Source organism: Amphiprion ocellaris, chromosome 12 (assembly GCF_022539595.1).
Source record: "Amphiprion ocellaris isolate individual 3 ecotype Okinawa chromosome 12, ASM2253959v1, whole genome shotgun sequence".
Taxonomy (NCBI): Eukaryota; Metazoa; Chordata; class Actinopteri; family Pomacentridae; genus Amphiprion; species Amphiprion ocellaris.
This window is the reverse complement of record NC_072777.1, coordinates 12183113-12198713: the sequence shown is the minus strand read 5'-3', so window position 1 is coordinate 12198713 and position 15601 is coordinate 12183113. Positions and strand designations below refer to the sequence as shown.

The 15601-nt window shown below is 38.3% G+C and overlaps 1 protein-coding gene across 1 annotated transcript; it reads right to left on the bottom strand.

Annotated features, from left to right (window-relative positions):
* Window positions 1–3342: 3342 nt before the first annotated feature.
* LOC111566961 (interactor protein for cytohesin exchange factors 1-like) lies at window positions 3343–13757 on the bottom strand. Its single transcript, XM_023267778.3, has 8 exons — window positions 13585–13757; window positions 12331–12404; window positions 11963–12034; window positions 10118–10173; window positions 9427–9506; window positions 6627–6861; window positions 6378–6550; window positions 3343–4603 (listed from the first exon to the last, which is right to left on the bottom strand). Exons 1-8 carry the CDS (start codon window positions 13741–13743, stop codon window positions 4277–4279), a joined length of 1176 nt encoding a protein of 391 aa, XP_023123546.2. The 5' UTR covers window positions 13744–13757; the 3' UTR covers window positions 3343–4276.
* Between the last annotated feature and the right edge of the window lie 1844 nt (window positions 13758–15601).

Below are 15601 nucleotides of genomic sequence, written 5' to 3'. Positions count from 1 at the left end.
ATAATAATAATAATAATAATAATAATAATAATAATAATAATAATAATAATAATAATAAATCGCTTTTCTGTGCGATTAAAACAACTAAATGTAATTGTAAACATCACATTAACACTCTTGGTTTTTAAGTTAAATCCATGGTAGTATACGAATTTGCCCATTTACAATGACCTCGTACTGTCACTTTTGTCTTCAGTAAATTGGATTAGATACGTTGATTTACATTCAGAGAAAAATGAAAACTTCAAATGAGCAAAGAGCAAAATACCTCTCATTCAGCGTCGGTTTGTATTTTAACACTAAACTAACTTATCTCTTGGTCAGAGCAATAATGGTCATCGTGCAAGATGCCCTTTAAATACCACACATCAGAAGACATGGGCAAATTTTAAAAACTATATTGCATTTGTTCAATTCTACCAACTTATGAGAAATATCACTGAAATCACTCACCACTAACTCAACGCTAGTAGCTGAAGTGCAAATTTCCTGGTCGGAAGCACTCACTTTTAGTACAGCAGCTGTTTCCTCCCACCTGCTCCAACAGACTGGCTCACGTTGGCTAACAGACGACAGCTAGGCTTTTAACACGCAGCGAAGCTAAACTTCAAGAAAACACGCACAAAATCTTCTGATATCTCTTGTAGGAGACAGAGCAAAGACTAAAATGTTCCTTTTTCTTCTAAAATTCTAGCGAACAATGAGCAGACCCGTTCAGTTCAGTAAATAAACAGACACCATGGAAATGGCTAAGGTAACACACAGCTAGCAAGCGCAGCTAACATGACGTGCGGCGGCGTTCGTACGGCAATATTGTTGCTAATGCGGCTAGCTAGCTAGCTAGCTCGGCACGATGGACGCGGGCTGACGTGGCGGAGAGAAACACAGCTAAGGACTGGGACGTAGGGGAGTAGTTTGTTTTTTTGGTTTCACTTCGAGGTATATTTGATTTAAAAATGGGTGGGCTGTGAGTAACGGGACGTCTAGCTAGAGGAGAAAGAAGGGGCTCGACACCGGCGGCTGTGTGTGCTCACTGCGCCGCTCGCTCCGACATGATATAGACAACCGGTGTAAACTGGTTGTGTCCCAGTATAAAGATCTCCATGAAGCTGCTGAAACCTTCTGGATTAAAACCAGCCTGTTGGTCTTTCAGTTCAGACGTTGGAGGCCTGAAACCTGGAGGCTGAACCAGCTGAAGACCTGGAGGCTGCTAACCAGCTGAGGACCTGGAGGCTACTGACCAGCTGAAGACCGAATGCGATTTCCACTGATGCCTGCTGCAAAGAAAAGGAAACATTCTCCAATAAGTGACAGGCTGCACTCCACTTATCACCTGCCAACAAATTCATGAGTGTGGACTTCAACATTTTCAGTCACACAGAGAGAATGTACCAGCACACACCCCATAGTGCTCTGATAGGAATCATTTTCATGTATGACTCAATTCACCAACTCTCCAAACAGATATTTGTAAAAACTATAGTCATGAGTTTCTTTCATTTGAAAGCCAAAGTTTTTGTTTTGTGGCAAAACCACAGAATTAACAATCAGACATTTTTTTAACTGAAATCTACAGAACTTTGAGAATCTTTCCAAACCTAAATGACACATATTTAGTATACATATTTACTTCCACAAATGTGTTCACTTTAACAGGTTAAACAAACATGATCAAAGTGGTCTATAAAGCATCTCTATGACGTTTCTAAGCCATTTCACTTTATATGGAAAAAAAGATTTACCTTTTAAATGAAGCAGAAAAAATAGAATTAATTCTGCTCGAGCCATTTTGTGTCATTCTGGGTCAGCAGGCGAATGTTAAAGAGTTTTGTTATTGCTCTGTATGTGATGATGGCATTTCCTGTTTGTGGTTGACTTGCAGAGAAAAAATGATCCAACAGGTGGCACCTCAGAATCTGTCACAACAGACTTCAGGTTTCACCAGGAAACACAGAATTGGTGAAATCCAGTGGTGGTATATAACTGCATGAAAAGAAATATAAGTTTAAAAAATGTTTTTTATTCATGTATCGTGTCGTCTTAGCTTAGCATGTAGCTGATGATGGGTAAACAGTCCATTTGATGGGTGAGATTCACAATAAAACCAACAATATCAATGTCATGGAGGCGTGAGAAACAAAAGGAAGTAGAGGACAGATGTTGCCTCACCAAAGAGCTATACCTCGAACATGGATAAAAACATGTCGGCTAGTTCTGCTTTCCAGTTAAAACATGATCTGAATGTTTTACATAGATACATTTTTCCTTCTAAAGCTTTCACCTTAATGTCAGTGACGGTTCAGACTGCTCTGATGTCACACTGTCAGTCTGACAGTCACTCGTTGGTTCTGACTCCAGACAGATTCTGAGTCAACTGATCAGCCACAGAAAAATGACACTAAGTACAATACAGTGGATAATTTGAGGGGAGGTGTGGACAGACTATGAAACACATCAAACAAGTTTTGTTAACAGCTCTCCAGCTCGATTTGGTAAAGTACCAAATTATTGGCCAACAGTTTAAACAAAATATTTTTTTCTGACCAAAAACTGCCACAGTGTGTCATATTTTTAAAACACAATCACCTTTCTAGTTGTACAAACAAATCTCTAAAGCATTTTTATTGTGGCACATAATCCAACGATGGACTACGATCTATATTTATGTGTATGTATATAAATTGACTGCTATGAATTTTAATAACAAACCAGTCACTCTGCATATTCTGTACAACCCTATTGTTCAGTTAGAATTAATGATCATCACTGTTTCATGGCATCTTGCCCTCAATCACTGACATTAAAATGCAGTGTTAACCGTTGGACAGCAGATGTCACCATATTGACTGTATCAAAGATCAAAGCAGTGAACTATTTTCACCTCAGAGGTTTTGAAGTGGTTTGGTGCTTCAGAAAGATTTGTTTCCTTCATCTTGACTAAATTTTAAAATACAGCAAACAAAGAAACAAAACAAAGCAGCCATCTGTGGAGTCCTCAGTATGTTTCATTGTCCTCTGAGCAATAACAACAAAATTTAATCTTATTTGACCGTACCGAAAAGAAGACAAATTCAAGGCAACTTAAGGTTTAGCTTAACAACAAATTGAGACGAATCACCTGCAGGCACAGATCTATGAAAAACAGGAGTTCTTTCACTATGTGCATACACTACCAGTCAAAAGTTTGGACACACCTTCTCATTTAATGTTTTTTCTTTATTTTCATGACTATTTATTTTGTAGATTCTCAATGAAGGTATCAAAAGTATGAATGAACACATATGGAATTATAATTATAAAACAATGTAAGTTATATCATTGTTGTAATGTACCTAAAGTCATCCACGTGCTATCAGTATGCTGTAGTCAGATTTATTTCTTTGCTGGCATTATGACATTTAATGCCATTAGAGCTCCAACACAGAAGAGACACAGCACACCAGTATATTTTTGTATGCTGCTTTATGCATTTGAAATTAGATGTCAGTAAAATTCTACACTTCTCATAGCTGTTACAATGGCACAGCAAACTATTTCATGTAACTGAAGATATTTTACAGTATTTTGCAGTGGAATAAATAAAGAAATAAGCAAGGTCACAAAAATTTATAGTGAAGATACAATAATTGCACATTGTGGTAATTAAAACTGCCAGCAGTCAAAGAAACATTAACATATACATTATACACAATATTAAGAAAATAAAGGAAGAAAACGTCAGGATTTGTGAAGGTTTACCTAACTTTACCTTTACAAATCCTGAAGTTGTCTTCCGTTCCTAAACAACAACAATCCTCAGAGGAAACCAACAACATAATGATTACAGGTTCAGTGGCTTTGTCTTCTGCCTCATTATGTTCAGCCACTGTTCCTTGCTGATAGTCTGAGTGTTTGGGCAATATATTTTGCCCTGACACTGACTATGGCCAGTCTCTTGTGTGTGAAACTGTCCACACTTCCCACAAGTATTAGATGCGACCATTCGATTATATTTGCATTTTGGTCTGGAGACACTCTTGAACTGGACTTCAAGGGTTTATATTTTTCTTAAGTGGACTGAATTGGAAACACTTTGAATTGAACTGCGTTTGAGTTTAATTAAATGGATATGTTTTTTGTTATGCTTTGTTATTAATGTTATGTTTTATTGAATATTACAGTGTTTCAAATGACAGTGAGCTGGTGTTTGGTCTTTATTTGACATTTGTTAACCACTCCAGTAGAACTTAGAACTGGTCCAGTAGCATCTATAGAGTAGTATCAGTTTAAACACTCGCTATATTGATCCAACACATGAACCTGGCTGCTGGCCAACACGAGGAACTGGGCTGTATTGTAGGTCTTCATGGACAGACTTTCTAAAACTGACCACACCAGGGTAAAAAGGTCTTTGCCAGATGTGTCCTCTCTGATGTGAGCTGGCTCTCTGCTCACACTCTGTTCTCATCTCCGAACTCTGAACCTCCTCCTGCTGCCTGCTTTTGCGTCCACTGATGTCCTGCAGCAGCACCACGTTGGAGACTCTCCACTTCCTGTATGTGGGCGCCGTGAGGGCCGGGTCACTGAGGATCTGCTCCACCGCCAGCAGCTCTGACTCTTTAGCCTGAAGAGATGTCGAAACACAGATCCACTTTAACAGGCTGAAGACACACTGAGAGAATGTAACTAAGTACATGTACTCAAGTACTCTACCAAAGTACATATTTGAGGCATTTGTAGTTTTTATTACTCCTCAACGTTGATCCCATCGCTTTAGTTACATCAGAAGTTAAGGTATAAAAAGGTGAAACGTTTTACAAATGATATGATCCAACTGTAAACACAAGCAGAGTGGAAAGGATGAATCAATGAAATCATTCACAGCCAGAGAGGATCAGACGTTGGGACACGTGAAAAGATGCATGAGGGTCTGGAGGAAATATATTCCTTGAACCAAAAACAAGAAAAAAGCTAAGTAAGAAAATTTACCCGGAAGTTTTATGTTCCCTGGCCCCTTGCTAATAATAAATTCATTTGGTGAGTAATTGTTTAGATGTAGAAACAGCGCCATCCGTCCCTTGACTGAGTGATGTGGCTGAAAGTGGTACTGCAGGTCGTTTCCTCTTGATTCTGGACTCCGAAGGTTCCATCTACCTCGACACTCATATCAAAACATCCGTCCATCCATTATCTATACACCGCTTAATCCTCACTAGGGTCGTGGGGGGGCTGGAGCCTATCCCAGCTGACTCAGGTGAAGGCAGGGGACACCCTAGACAGGTCACCAGTCCGTCGCAGGGCCACATACAGAGACAATCACTCTCATTCACACCTATGGGCAATTTAGAATGATCAATTAACCTCAGCATATTTTTGGACTGTGGGAGGAAGCTGGAGTACCCAGAGAAAACCCACGCATGCACAGGGAGAACATGCAAACTCCATGCAGAAAGATCCCGGGAAAGCCGGGACGCGAACCAGGGACCTTCTCGCTGCAAGGCGAAAGTGCTAACCACTACACCACTGTGCAGCCCCATATCAAAACATAACTGAGGAAACAATTACTCACAATTCCATGGGGCAGCTTCAGATGAAACTAATCCAACAGCTCATACGAAAACTAAAACCAAGAAAAATGTCAAAAGACTATGGGGCAATCAGGTTTTCCTGGGAGATTACGTCAGACATGAAAATGGTCAGAAAATGGTTGGACACCATGAGTGAGGACAACATCCGGTCAGATGACTATAAATACAGGTCGAACTCCTAGTAAATACCTTCAAAAATCAAACTCAATGCGTGGGCTCTTATTTTTTTCTATCATTACTTATGTGGAAACATTTAATGTTTCTGAAGTGGAGCTGACTCAAAGTACAAAAAAGTCAGGACTTTTTCAAAGAATATTTGGTATTTTGTGAAGACGTGGTTTGTACATTCTGAGGTGCAGCTCCCCAGGTGGTGTTGCTTCCTTGTTTTGCCCTCAACACATCTACAAAACCATACAGCAGTGACCTCAGAGGAACATTTCCAACATCTTGTGGATTCCATGACACTGAGAACTGAGGCTGTTTGAGAGCAAACAATGTTTCAATCCTGTTCCTAGTCAAGTGCTGAGTTAGTGTAGATCTTTAACTGTATTTTGCCTAGACATGTAGCTATAGCATTTGCCTTTGTTGGACTTTTGTGTAATTACTGTCACCGTCAGAAAGGGGAGACAAAATCTCTAGGTACATTACTCGAGTAAATCAACTTTATGTCAACAACTGCTAATTAGTTACAAGAGGGAAAGTTCTGTGCAACTCTTTTCTCCTCCTCACCAGAAGCATATCCTAGTGTGATCCCATCTGATGGATATTTTCTCATATGTTGACTCAGTTAAAGACAAAAATCTGACAAACCTTTAATGTGCTGCTGAGGATTCGCAGCAGGTGAAGCTTTTCGTTGACTCTGTCGTTCTGACATCGTCGGATAAACGAGGCTCTGAAGTCCCTCTGATAGGACTGTCCCATAGGAGACAAGCTGGCTGCTTTCAGGTGGTTGTAGAGACGCTTCATCTCATCAGGCGGCTTCTCTGGAAGCAAGAAGAGGTCGGTGAGTTAAAGTACCAGCAACAGCTATTGTGACCAGGTGTGGCTACAGATGTTTACCATGTTCTTCTTTAACATGGAGCAGAGGGACGGACAGTGCACCGCTAGCTTTGGCCTGCCTGGGGAGGTCCAGCCAGGAGAGACGCTCACTGTTATCCTTTACTGGTTGTCTTCCTCTGTTTCTGCTTAAAGTGCCACCCGTTGAGGTGCTTCTACATCTGTGTTCAGCAGGAGGTGTGGCAGATAGGACTGAGGTGCAGGATAAAGACTCACAGGGAGGCTGAAGATGGTCCCCCTGTAAGAAAGAAAAGGTCTCACCAATCTAGCAACTTAGAAGTCATCTGGTTTTAAAGTCCATTGGTCCATGGAGCTGGCAGTTTGGTGATGTTGATCTCACGCAGAATAAAACATTAAAAATTTGCTTGAACTAAGCATCAACACTGTGGGCTGAAAAAATAAGCCAGTATGGAAGTACTACAAAATGCAGTTCCTTGAATGTCCACTTGAGCCTGGTTACAAAAGCGAGTCAGCCTCTAGAGATCCCCATGTTAAAATGTTCAAATTTGCAGCAGGAATAAATATGTTTACAGGCTAGTAAAACAAACAGTTTTGGTCTCTATAGCTAATTTCCCCATTCATGACAACTGTACAGGGGATGATTTTTGATAGAAATCACCTGTTTACATCGTAGTAAGGCTTAAAATCATATATAATTAAGGATGTATCCACGTTATATGTAGATGCTATTGCAGGACAGTCCATAGCCCTGAGACATTGCATCTCCATATCTTTGGTCATTTTAGACTTAGATTGTAGTTAGAAGGATTCAGGCACAGACAAAATGGCGATGGCCAGAGCAATAACACTGAGACTCAAATTGGTCTTCAGGAAACCTTTTGGTGACGTCACAGAGGGTTTGTCCATCTCCGTATAAAGTCAATAAATTGAACCTGAAATGACGGCATTTTCTTCTTGGTAAACACATGAACTGTATTTAGTTATGGACATTATGACATCTCCTTGAGTATGAAGCCCATAGGCTGTCAATAAAAGATGAGTGTCACCTCCAGGTCTAAAAAGTGAATGTGGAAGAGCCTTAAACCTGCATTCTTTCTAACTACCGGCAGGGGGCGACTCCTCTGGTTGCAAAAAGAAGCCTGATTGTATTGAAGTTAATGAGTAAAGGACCCTACTACTCCCTAGATTTGTTACCTCAGTAAACATTTGCCAAACACGTGTATGATCTCAATTGCTCATGTTAGACCTTTTGATTACAGCATGATGCTCATTTTGTAAATTGTGCTTAATTTAGATGAGAAAGTAGATGATAAAGCAGGGTTTGTTTTATGGCAAGGTTAGCTGTTTTGTCATGTGTAGCATCACTTGATACGTTCGGTTTCAAAAGACGAAGATAGCAACAGCCAAATTCTGAACTTAAGGCTTTAAAATGGTAAACCATAAGCCGAGGGTAACGCACATTCGATACGTCCATCTTTTAAATACAGTCAATAATGACGGCAATATATCTCAGAATTAAGTGTTTTCATCTTGTATGGGTAATGTCATTTTATATTTTTTACATTTATGAAACCTGTCGAGTGCCCAGAAGTGAGTGATTTTTATTTTCATGATGTCATTCTATTGTAAAGTCCATTGATGGAGTGAAAAATCTATAAACGGAGACAGTGGATGAAATATTAGTGTACATGTGCACTGGCCCACACAACATGGACAAAATGGGAGGCTACAAAATACCAAAGATACTTTCCAATGCAAATACTACCATGCAATATAATGTACCACAAAAAAATTTACTTTGTCCAATAGTTCACATGAAGTTTGTCAGGAATACCAGGATGTCCTACAGCATCCAGTCTCATTTTATGGTATGCAAGGCTACATTGTTTTGTGGCCATTCTCACCCACAGTCCTCTATGTTTTGAGAGGCATGACACATAAATCATACAGTCTCGCTCAAGTATCAAGTCTGAGCTGCTGAGAGCACTTAAACAGCTGACTTCAAACCTCAAACTGCAATGGATTTAAGTTTAAGGAGCAATATTATGATAGAAGTATATCGTAAGTGGATCCATACTGCATTTACACACAGGCCCACAGTTTGGAAGCAACTTCAAGTTTCTGTTCACAATGTCTTTCTTAAAAATGTAAAAGTAATAAAAACTAGTATGAATTCTATGGATTTTGAGATGTATTTACTGGATGATCAGACTTCATTGATATGCACCATTTTCCTCAGTTTACCTTTAGGTATACAATGATGTTACCAGGCAATTACTGGATAAATGTTAACAAAAGACAAGAATTTTAGGGTTGAGAAAATTTGTAAGAGTCACAACTTCAGTGCAACAACAACAACAAAAAAAATCACAGTTTGCATTATTCACTTTAGCTCTTTGACTTTGGCTTTTAAGAGTTTGCATACAAAAATCCCTATAAATCTTAACTGTGTCCACATCTCTATAACTACCACAGAAATAACTAGAAAGAAACAGTTGAGTAAAGACACAAGAGTACAAATACAAATGCCTGATAATTATAGTGAAAGGTATTCTGATGAGTGACTCTTTATATAATAATCATGTTTAGTTTGTTGCAAAGTACACCAATGAAACTATGATCTTTTTTCGTACAAATCTGATCTTGCTTCCAAACTTTTGGCCTGTAGTAATTTGGAAAACAGGGGTGCTTTATCCTGCAACAGCAGCCATTATGGGCTGTCATAAATTACGACAAAAATGATAGTGTTGTTTTCAGCACCTATTGTCAGTCTCAGTGCCTTACATCTATCAAGCTGAACTGCTTTCATGACGATATTGAGAGTGTAAATTCTGTTACTCACATTTTCAGAAACTGCTGCATCCAGCTCAGAGTCCACAGAACAGTCTTCAACATCCTGATCGCTGCCCTCACTGTAGCACTCTGCATGGCAAAAAAAAAAAAGCAAATGGAGAGAAAGTAAAAAAGGGACACAAGACAAGAAATAAGAGGGAAAAGGAGGTCAGAAAGAAGAAACAAGTGAAGAACAGAAGGAAGATTGGACCAATGGAAGAATGAAGGGGAGTCTGCAGGAGGAAACAAAGTAAAGAGGAAAGAATGGAAGAAGGAAAGGAAGATGGGAGGAAAATTTAGAGCAGAAAAGTAGTTAATGAAGATATTAAAGATGAGTACGGTCAGAAAGATAAGAAGAGGAAGTAAAAGAAGAAAAAGAAAGGAAGAAAAGGAGCAGAGAAATGGAAAAAATTCATGGAAGAAACAAAGGAAGAAGAGGGACGAAGCAGCTGCAGGAGAAGGAAAGAAAAAATGGAGAAAAAAAGACAAAATTATATGAAGATAGGGCAATGTGAGTGACAGGAAAATGAGTCACAGGGAAAAAATGGAAAGAAAGATAAAAAAAATAAAGATGGAAACAAGATCTAAGGCAGTTAAAAGATAAGAGCTATGTGGGGAAGTAACTGGGAATAAATGATCATGATCATTTTCTCACTTGCACGTACAGTATACATGCATATTACTATATTTAACCATCTGACCTTCACTGTTGATCAGTTCACATGGCTCGGCTGCTTCTGACAGTTTGCTAAGCCACCTGCAAACAGATGTTCGGCCTTAAAGAAAGCACCATTCGATATAATACAGCAATGACTCATCAAATCACAAGATGACAAACAGAGACAAGAAGAGGAGAAGAATGAGGAACTAAGTGTATTTTTGTTCCGCTTAAAGAGGTGACATAAAAGACAATAATTATTACTACATACTACCAGTACTATCAGCAGTGAGTCCCTTTGTGAGAGTCGTGCAATTCAGAGCTAGCTTTACTTTTTTGACATTTGGGCAGCTGTGGTTCGGGGGATACAGCGGGCTGTCCACTAATTATAAGGTTAGTGGTTTGATCCACATGTCAGAGCGTCCTTGGGAAAGGCGGTGAACCTGAAGTTGCACCTTGCATGGCTGGTGTGTAGATGACGGATGGATGGATGGCTCTAGCGTCTGTCTCTAATGAGCTTAAATAAACTAATTTTAAGTTGTTTTGGACAAAGATGTTGGCCAGACTATTTGAATATAACGCTTAGATACAGTGTCAGAGGCAGTGATCTAGAGTTCTGATGCTAATGTGGGGATAAATCTTACTTATTCATGTCTCACCTTTGTGATGTATCACTATGGGTTTAAGCCCTACACAATAAGACTTCATTATGCTTTTTCTTTTGTGCCATCACTCAATTTCCAGTATAATATTTTAGCATAATGCTCCACATCTTATCTTTGTATGTTACAGGTGCATATAAAGCTTTCACTGTATTGTACTTCTCTTTTCTCTTTTCATCTACTTTTGAGATGTTGTAACAAGTGAATTTCTCCTGTGGGTTCAGTTTGAAGTTTTGTCTAATATCTTATCTTCAGATCAAAATAGGTGCTACACTTATTAAACAACCCAGAAAGCTGCATTGATGAAGGAGGGTAATAAAAAGTACCAATGAGACTATAAAATATGATTCATGAAGTCTAACTGGAGTAAAGATTAAAGTTTAATGGCTTATGAGATGCCAGGATGGGCAGAAATAGGTGCCAGTAAAAACTGAATATTAATCCCATCTTTTAAATTTTTATTGTTTACGTTAAATAACTGCATTAAAATTGAATTTGAAGAAATGAAATTTAATGTCATGAATTAAATTTTTATTGGGGATCAAATGCAATTCCAGATCAAGTTTATTGTAGTTCTGTTTCAGTCAAATAAATTCAGTTACAGAATACACAATTCCATTTTTTGGAAGCTATTCAAATTAAACAACCCAAACTGAAGGCATGCGATTCAAATTCAGTTTCTTGTGGCACATCTTTCTGTTTGTAATACCCACAGACAATATTTCACAAATTTGTAAGTAATTAACATGCAACTTTTTTCATGCCTTTTAATATTGTTTATGATAGTACAAATAAAGCATTTATTATTCATTGTGTGGCAATAGCGCCTTGCTGGATGCAGCTAAAGCTAAAGCAAAGCTAGATTTAAGTTGGTCTACAACCAAATAGTAGCTATGTGATGCTGTTAGTGGTGGCTAAAATGCCCACAGTGATGATCAATGTGATGGTGATATTTAGCTGGTACACTACCAGTCAAAAGTTTGGACGCACCTTCTCATTCAATGCTTTTTATTTATTTGTATTATTTTCTACATTGTAGATTAATACTGAAGATAAACACTTTTTTGTTTACAACATAATTCCATATGTATTCTTTTATAGTTTTGATGTCTTCAGTATTAATCTACAATGTAGAAAATAATTAAATAAAAACCACTGAATGAAAAGGTGTGTCCAGACTTATAAGGTAGAAATAAATGATATAAATAAAAGAGTGACATGCTTACTTGTTCATCTCTGTGAAGCTCTCTGCAGCAATAAATATGTTCACAACCAGAGGATGACTGGCTGTTATGGCACTGAAAGCAAACACAGAGCAGCTTAATGATGAAATAAATAAGAATCTACTGTATACACTGAACGGCTGATGGAGTTACTCTCACCAACAAAATTTGATTTGATCAAACGAGACAGTTTGACGCTGTTTAAGCGTACATATTATTTAAGACAGTGTGTTCATGTAACTTCATGTTCAAAGTGCGAAGCAGCAGTGTTGGGTGTTTGAACACAAATAGCTGACTCAGACTGGTGGTTTTTTTTTTCGATCTGTGTCGACTTTAACTAACACAGGCTGCTGAAAACAAACATGTCGTACTGTTTCTTCCTGCACTGTTTGGCCTGTTGGATGGTGAAGCCGGACAGGTTGATGAATCCTTCAGCTTTCTCAGCCTGCAAAGAAGAAAAACCAGATCAGAGCAGAGAAAAATGTCGTGGTCAGAGTGACAGGATGCAGTGCGTCGCCTCACTGCTTCGGACCATAGGTGTAACTGTGCTTTGATTAGGTTTCATCTGCAGTCTGACCTACTTTCTTTCTAACTGTGCACCGACTTTTTTTTTTTTTTTTTTTTAAGTAAATTCACTTGACCTGGTTTTTGACAGACCATAAAACTATTTAAAATTACATCCAACACACGACATTCCTACAAAATACTATTTCTGAGAATCATTGTTACAATATACTGTACAACTAATATAACATGATAATTACAGAAGTTTTTGTAAAGTGCTTCTGCGGTTATCTATGTTTAAAATGTAAATATATGTAACATCTGAGTTTAATTACTTATTAAATAGTGTATTCTAGTTACAAGACTTGCAGTGAATAGTCAAAAGTATGTGGACAGCTGAAAAATTACAAATTGATGAAAAATGTTCGTCTTTTACAGTATGGGATGTGCCACAATATCCGTCAATTTAGCAGTATTTGTAGCAAAATATTGTAATGCAAGATTCCATTTCACATATGAGAGATTTTAGATAAAATGAAAAATATGCTTTTAAGCTTTTTTCAGCCATTGGTAGAGGTAAGTCAAGAATTCAAGGATGTTTAACATCCAGAACTGATATCTAATTTTGGAGCAGCTTTGAGACTTCTTTTTAATCTTATGACATGATTTTGGACAGTAGGAGGCAGGGACAGTCGGTAACACTTTGGTGTTTGTGATACAGTATTAAACGTTTGACCTGACAATGGTGCAAAAAAGTAAAATCTGAGGATCATTAAATTGAGTACAATCCATCCTGTGGGAATGTTTGAACCGACTTTTATCCCAATCCATTTAATAGCTGCAAACATTTACAATATTTCATTTTAAAAAACACAAAAGCACAACCACATGATGGTGCTACAGCAAAGGTCTCCAGGGTTCATCCTCTTGGATGCTGCTAACATTGCCTGGTAAACGACTCCTCATAGAGCCCCCAAACACTCAGAAAACAAATCAGTCCCAACTTTCCAACATCAGTGACACATGAAAGTGACCCAGTGGTGTTGGAGCTGAAGGGAAATGCGTTATTAGAATGTGGATACTCGTGTTTTCCATTCAAACCCAAATGAACTGTGGCTTACCGTCTTGTTGGTGTACCAGTACAGAGAACACTTCTTCAGGACAAACCAGTATCTCTTCCATTTGCTCCCCAGGAAGCTGCGTCCCTCCTTCCTGCGCAGCAACCATCCCTGACAGTCCACCACGCCCAGATCCTTCACCGAAACCCTCCTCCGGCTCATGGCTGCAGCCGAACCTGCAGGGAGGCAGCAGCTCAGATTCTCAGGCCCGACAGGAGATGAGAGATACTTTAAAACCTTGAACATCTTATTGCTGCAATGTGCACCAAAAATGCGACTTAAACTTTCTGATGACATGAATAGTAGTGGTGTCCAGCGTGCATAAACGTCCATAAAGAAAAAAAAGATGTGCCTTAAATGTCTGCAACTGATCTGAGAATAATCTAGTAAGTTTTTGTTGGTATGACAGTAGCTGTAGATGCCTGTACATCAGTGGCTACATTTCAATGAGTTGCTGCTTATAGTTCATTTGACATATTTTAATGGCACCAATTTGCCAAAATGTAAACAAAAATAAGACCAAGATATTTTTGCCAAAGCTCCAGAGGGACTATAGTTCTGGAATATGATTATTGGCGATTTTTATTTACGTTGTTGCTCTATCAGCGTTTTATTTTGTCTGTGTAGATTCTCAGTCTAGTTTTAAACGGTTATTTGCCCATGCGTTAAAAATGGGACATTAGCTAGAAAGCACAAATTTAACTGCCAAACAACAATGGATGATTTTGATGCTAACAGGTGCAGACTTTATATTCGTGGGACAGCTTTCATGTCCTGTTGTTAGCATTTCTAAGAGCTTCAAGTAGGAGGCAAATAGACTGGATTTTGGGAGGATTTTAAGCTATATGTTTAATGTTTTGGGCTGAACTGACCTGTTAGTTAGAATGCAGGACTGAGTTTTTAATAAACTTTACTGTGTATCTGTTCTGACAGACCTGCCCTGAGTTAGCTTAGCTATAGACAGTAAATGTTGCATAAAGGTTGAATTTGCCTGTAACATGTGCAACTCCTCCACTGAGTGCACTAGTCTTAGTTCATAGAAAATATGTGGATTCATATTTATCATGTTGTCTGTTGTTTGACTAGTTTGTAAAGCATTTTTAGCAGATGAGCAGTTTAATGATGGCTGTGTCGGCTGTCATTGAAGCCATTTCCTTAAATACTTTTAGCTTCTTTAACATAGTGTCTGTGGTTCCTGTTGAATGACTGCAGCCTTTCTGTTGTGTTATGGTTAGGATTACAAATTCACTCACACTTGGTTTTAGTATTATGCGTGATTTTTAAATAAGGATCTAGATCCTTCTGCAGGTTACAGGGTCATAAGGTTCAAATGCACTGAAGGAGCCCAGAAAGTTTCCTTCGTAGACTTATTATTTTATTATTTTACTCATCTTGAATTTAAATCCACATCTGTTTTTCTTTACTGGTCTCTCTAATGTTCACCTTGGTCACACACAGGTTAGAAAACAAACCTCATTTACTAACTACTGTGGTGCTTTTGATCAGGTCTTACATTGTAAAGCACCATAAAGGAATTTAGTCAAATCAGTTAATTTGTTTTCCACTTTACTTAATGTAAATATCTTATTTTGCTCATTTCTGTTTAGTTGACCTTAAAATGTGTGTGTGTGTTTTAGTTTCAGACCACTTTAGAACTGGAAAACGTGAATCTTATAGTTTGGGTTCTTTTGATTTAAAATGATGAGTTGAACGAACAAACAGCTGATAGTTCACTCAACTCTTCTTGCTCTTGTGTTTTGTTGTTTGAGGTAACAGATGTGGTGGAAACTTGCTGTGTAGCAGCTTTAATTTAGGCTAAATTAAGTTACGGTTGTTTCCTTTCATAGTAATCAAAAAAATTCATAAAAAAAGATTAGTTTTCAATTTAATTCCTGCCACTGTAGACTTTAAAGTTTTCTCGCCATAACATTGAGCAGCTTCCCAGACCTCCCTCGTACTGACTCTAGTCTAAAACAGATTCAGCAGCTCAGACTGTAAGTTCTCAGTGTTAAATAAAAAA